A 5,829-nucleotide genomic window follows, 5' to 3' on the forward strand; every position below is an offset into this window, starting at 1 on the left:
GAGCTAAGGGAGTGAGAGACTGAGGCATTAGGACAGTGAATCTATGCATGTGACAGCTGAGTCTGCCTCTGAGCACCTCAGCCCTGTGCATCTTGACCAGTGTGGACACTGGACAGAGGAGGCAAAATTTCACACCAGGTGTGACAGACTCTTCATCCCATGGAAAGAAAGATAAAACATATAAAGACAAACGTGTCACATATTTTTACCATGCTTGCCTTGTTACAATCAGATCATAGTTAACCCAAGTCAGTAAAACGGTGGAAGGAGAAACCCCATGATATGAGTCACAGGGTAGCACAGTTTGTCTTTGCCCTGGGCCATCAGTGTAGTCCGTGGACCAGCTTTTAAAATAAACATAAATCTAAAGTAGACTCATTCCATCAACCCTGGAATCTTCTCTAAAGTCAGCATCAGGATCCTCAGAGCCAGGAATGGAGAGGGGCCGTGGGCACAGCACAGGTCCAAGAGGACCAGATCTGAGCTGAGAGCCTGTGGATCCCTCCTCTGTGTGGATCCTGCAACCCAGGATTAGCTGGGGAAAGATGGGAAAAAAACTGGGAAAGATGGGAAGAACTCTATGGAGGCATCTGGAAGTAGGCAGGAACTTAGGAGAGTTTAGTTCATCAGTGTAGCCCACAGTATGCTGAGAACAGGGCCCTTGTTGTGTCTGGTAGTGACAAAAAGAGAAAAACACCTCCTACTGCTGTCACAGTTGGACATCTATGAGGAGAACCACAGACTAGACAGCAGCCTGGGCTGCTCACAGGACAAGGCTCTGGCCATCCTGTGTCCCTGTGATCACAGACCCTCAGCATGTGCTTCACAGTGATGAAGAGAACAGAGCCTGGAGGAGACAGAGCTGAGGGTGACCTCATCTTAGATAACAGTGATCTCATCTGGGTACATCCTCACTTACACTCAACTCTTACAGCCTTATCCTGTCCCACCAGATACATACAGCATAGTGACACAGATTCTGGAAGGTTCTCCATCTGCCATTTATTTCTGCAATCCCTTATTTACCTGTCAGTCAACTCTCAGGTCAAGGATGTGAACAATCAAGTTCACATTCAGATTCTTATTCTCAATGTGGAAGTGAGGAGCTGCAGCTCAGGGCAGCATGGAGCTGATAGGATGCAGATGGCCCCTAGACCAGAAGGTTGGCTGTGGAAGGGAACACAGGCAGTGCAGGGACAGGGTCCTGGTTTGCAGGTCAGACTGGGTTCCACAGTTCTTCACATTGAGCCCATAGGCTCACAGGGGACATCCGACACTTGTCTAAAGAAAACTGAGGGCTCTTGACATCACAGGAGAGACCTGAACACATCTGTCACTCAGTCCACTCCAGGCTGCTGTCTTCATGCTAGAGAACAAGAGTCATGAACTGTCACTATGAAGACAACATTCCAACAACCCACCACTCACAGGGGATTCTGGGAGTCCCTGAAACCCGATCATGTCCACATTGCCCCTCTCCAGTCAGGCCCCAGAGTGTCACCTTTACAATCTGGGAGAGACATATCAGAGCTCTGGGAGCTGTCCCTACCTAGGGTAAAAGAAAACAAATGTATATACATACATATACATATACATATACATATACATACATACATACATATATATATATGTGTGTGTGTGTGTGTGTGTGTGTGTGTGTGTATGTGTATGTATATGTATAAATATTTATATCATAGTACACTGGAGGATCCCAGAAGATTTCTCTGGAGGAACTATTATAGATTCCCAGAGCTCCCATCATGCTTCACTCTAATGGCTCTGTGACAATCCTGTGCCCCACACTAACATAGTCCCCTCCTTTTCCACCTGTGAGAAGAAAAGCTGTGAGAGTTCAAGGAAGATCTTGACACTAGAAGTTCCCAGAACTGACAGCAGACCCAGTTGGAGACAGCAGCAATGCGGGGTGTGGATGTGTCTCCTATAATGAGCAGAGCACACTTCTAAAAGAGGCTGAGAGAAAACGCAGACCCTGCCCTTTCCTACCTGTGTTTTTCCTCCTCTTCATCACAAAAGCCATCACAGCTACAATGATGGCCACAGCTCCAAGGACAACCAGAACAGCAATGATCACCACTTTAGAGTTCCTAGATGGAGGAGGCTCTGGGAAGGACAGGCACAGGAAATGAAGGTGAAAGTCATGACCCCAGCTCTCAGCCCTGATCAGCTCAGGGTCCAAAGAAGGTTCCAGCTTTCCTTGACTCCAGCTCTGCACTCACACCCTCCTTACCCCATCTCAGGGTGAGGGGCTCAGGCAGCCCCTCATGTTGCACATGGCATGTGTAATTCTGCTCCTTCCCAAAAGGTACCACCACAGATGCCCACTTCTGGAAGGTTCCATCCCCTGAAGGCCTGGTCTCCACAAGCTCCATGTCCTGGGTCAGGTCCTCCCCATTCAACTGCCAGGTCAGGGTGATGTCAGCAGGGTAGAAGTCCAGGGCCCAGCATCTCAGGGTGACATCACCTTCAGATCTGGGGTGATGGGTCACATGTGCCTTTGGGGGATCTGTGTCAAAGATTCAAGAAATCCCACAATTAACAAGACAAACTGATATCTACACAAGACATAGTTAAATCAATGATGACAGTGAACTATGTGTCTGTTTGAACACTTCAACTTCCATCGCATTAGTGACCAGTAGGTAGAGCTTGTCCCCTCAGCAGAGAATGGCACATGTTCCTGGGCGATTCAGAAGCTAAGAGGGAATTCACATGAGCCAGTGGGTGAACATGGCTGTCCTTATATGATGTTCTATAGCATGAGACAGGTAGTTAATGAATGGAAGATAGAATGAAAAATAAGTAATTTCATATGTGTTTGAGTTCATATCTAAATTAGAAATTAGAGCCATTTGCCACTGGCAGGGTGCCACCACTGAGACTCAACCACTGTGATCATGTTTCTGACCAGCATAACTGTCAGTCCAAGTGAACAGCCATCACAAAGTGTGTAGCAGAAATGTGGTGAACCTCTGACACTCAGTCAAAGAAAATTACTCCCAGCCCCTGCCTCTGGGGTGACAAGGTACAAGTTTATTACACAAAATTTTGGGAGTGTGCTGTGGACTCCAGTGCAGCTCTCACTAAAACACAGAGGGCTCACAGGGTGTGTGGATCTTCCCTCTCAGCCCTGGATTGCAGAAGATCCCCTCTCTCAGAAAGTTTAATTCCTGATTCACTAGGGGGAGCACTAGAATAGGAGGGATCTGGATGCTTAGTTCTGACAGGAAACAGTCTAAGTTCACAAGAATCCCTTTTTTTAATGAGAAACCTGATTTAACTTGTCTAATTATCCAGGTTAGCAGTCTCCCCTGGCACTTGTGGAGACTGATACAAATGATAATACAAGCGAATGGAGAAACAGGATCACCCCAGTGCAGACAAAAACTGACCAGAAGCAAAATAATGCCCCCCCCAAAAGTAAAGAAAAAAAGTAAGAAATAAGAAATAGAAAAGGGATTTTTAAAAAACAAGAAAAGAAAAAGAAATTCCACAATTTATTTTTCTCCATAAGGGCTCCTGTGACCATTCAGCACTGTAGGAATAGATAGAATTGGGTTGTCAGAGGGATGCAAACCCCACAGACAAGGTGTGTGTGGGTGTGGGTGGGGGTGGGGGGTTGGGGAGCATCTGCCAGAATGTATTCTTTGGAAAGTTTTAGAAACTCGGGGAACCAGCCAGCCTTGTGTAGGGGAGTCCATGTCTCACATCAGTGTAATGGAGACTTATGGTCCTGAGGTGCAAAGGCTGACACAGCATGACAGGAGTCAGTGTGTATAGAGAGGTGTAGTAACCTTGCCTGGGAGAGGCCATGGCTGACAGCAGGGAGCCCCTGCTGTTCTGTCAGGAAATTCTCTCCTTCCCTCCTGAGACAGACTGGAAACTGTGCAGGGAGAAGGCTGAGCCCTGGGAGAGTCAGTGCAGTCATTGTGATGAGGATCAGGAGACCCAGGGACACTCTCTCCCCTCTGAGACAGGGGCATCCCCCCAGCTGAGGGTTTCTTCTTCCCCAGGACTGAGCCCCAGCCCGAGGGCAGAGGGAGGAGCTGCCCGGGGCCCCTGCACCTGTGCGCAGCAGTGTCTCCTTCCCGAGCTCCAGGTATCTGAGGAGTGACTCCACGCACGTGCCCTCCAGGTAGGCCCTGTATCGCCCTGCAGCACCAGCCAGCTCCAACTTGACTCTAGTGATCTGTGCCGCCTTGTCTGCCACCTTCCACGTTTTCAGGTCTTCGTTCAGGGCAATGTAATCGTGGCCATCGTAGGCGTATTGCACATATCCACGGAGGAAGCTCCCATCCGACCCCACGTAACAACCAGACATCCACTGTAATGTGTGATAGCCTGCAGGACCCGCAGTCAGCCTCGCCCGCCCCGCCCCGCTCCGGGACCATCCCCACCCACGCACAGACTCCTCCAAACTGAATGGGAAACTGGTCTTAACCTGGGACTTGGGTCCTGAGAAGTCTCCAGGGCCCAGTGTAGTGACCTGGAGGGGTCGTGACCTTCCACCCGGGGTCACTCACCGCCCTCGCTGTCCTTGTGGTAGCCCATAATGTTCCTTAGGCCCACTCGAAAAGTCTGCTCCAAGTCTGTGGCTCTCTGTGTCTCCCGCTCCCAATACTCTGGCCCCTCCTGCTCCATCCAAGGCACGAGCGGTTCTGTCCTCGGATTCTCCGCGTCGCTGTCGAAGCGCTCGAACTGTGTGTCGTCCACGCAGCCGATAGCAATGAACCGGGGCTCTTTGAGGCCAGGCCGGGACACGGTGGTGAAGTAATACCGCAGCGAGTGTGAGCCTGGGGCAGCGAGTGGTGAGAGCCCGACCTCTCACCGTGATCTCGGATGGGTGCGCGGGCCAGGAGGGGAGCAGGGCTCATGGCTCAGGACGCAGGTGAAGAAGGGGCGGAGGATCTAGTGGGCCATGCAGGGATGCAGCTTCCCCTGTGCCACCCCGCCCCTCCCCGCAGAGGCAATTTCCCTCCTAACTCCGCACTCACCCGCTCGGGTCTGGGTTGGGGACAGGGTGGCCACCAGCAGCAGGAGCAGCATGCACTGTGCCATCACCTCCATCTGTGATAAGGGGCTTCTGAGTCCCGAGAGCTGCATGGATTTTATAACTAGTGTCCTGGGCGACGCTGGTTGGTTCCCTTGGATTGTGCCACCCAATTGCAGAGGGGTGAGATCTGCCAGCACATCATCAGTGTCAGGGCAGAAGGACCTGACCCAAGTTAAGAGCAGAAGTGAAACTGGGGAGATGGGGAATCCCCAGACCTGGGCTACCCCACCCGTGACCACAAAGCCTGGCGACTAAGACTTTGCCTGAACTCTCTGCTGTGGACAGAGCGCTGTTTGTCATGGGGTCTTCAAGTTCTGACCCAGGAGGTGTCTGGACACCAGGAGAGACCTGCAGGCCAGACTCTCTGTATACTCTCCCCCACTCTCTCTCTTCCTTCTCTTCAGAAGTCAGACCCTGGACTCTTCTAGAAGAAAAACCACTTCCTGGAATACAATGGTAACACAAGTGGTTGGGGATGCAGTGCAGAGATGCTTCTCCTTAAAACAGAGGCACTGGCCTGCAAGCTCACAAGGACTCCACAGAAACCAGGCTCCTTGTTCAACTGCAGTGAGCTGCTTACACTGCCAAGCATGAATGCTGGACTCTCATCTGTGAAGAGGAGACTCTGCCTCTTCCCTCAGGATCTGTGTTCTCAACTTGAGGGTTAGAGTCAGACTCCTCTTGTTTCCTCACAGATGGAGCATATCCAGGTAGGTGTGTTTTACAAGGATCTTCATCCAGGTCCTGAGATTGTCCAT

General features: G+C 50.7%; 1 protein-coding gene across 1 annotated transcript; it reads right to left on the minus strand.

The window, feature by feature from the left end:
- Positions 1-1,747: 1,747 nt before the first annotated feature.
- On the minus strand, positions 1,748-5,124 carry LOC117724203 (H-2 class I histocompatibility antigen, Q10 alpha chain-like). Its single transcript, XM_076916852.1, has 5 exons — positions 5,013-5,124; positions 4,542-4,811; positions 4,084-4,359; positions 2,249-2,524; positions 1,748-2,121 (listed from the first exon to the last, which is right to left on the minus strand). The coding sequence occupies exons 1-5, from the start codon at positions 5,119-5,121 to the stop codon at positions 1,940-1,942; spliced, it is 1,113 nt and encodes a 370-aa protein (XP_076772967.1). The 5' UTR covers positions 5,122-5,124; the 3' UTR covers positions 1,748-1,939.
- Positions 5,125-5,829: the final 705 nt, after the last annotated feature.

This window comes from Arvicanthis niloticus, chromosome 20 (genome assembly GCF_011762505.2).
Source record: "Arvicanthis niloticus isolate mArvNil1 chromosome 20, mArvNil1.pat.X, whole genome shotgun sequence".
Taxonomy (NCBI): Eukaryota; Metazoa; Chordata; class Mammalia; order Rodentia; family Muridae; genus Arvicanthis; species Arvicanthis niloticus.

Excerpts from the sequence above, each read along its gene's own strand:
- LOC117724203 (XM_076916852.1), bottom strand. The coding sequence starts at position 5,121 with ATGCAGCTCTCGGGACTCAGAAGCCCCTTATCACAGATGGAGGTGATG. Across the intron at positions 4,360-4,541 it reads CCACAAGGACAGCGAGGGCG|GCTATCACACATTACAGTGG; the intron begins GTGAGTGACCCC and ends CGGGTCCTGCAG. Across the intron at positions 2,122-2,248 it reads GCCCCTCACCCTGAGATGGG|AGCCTCCTCCATCTAGGAAC; the intron begins GTAAGGAGGGTG and ends TGTCCTTCCCAG.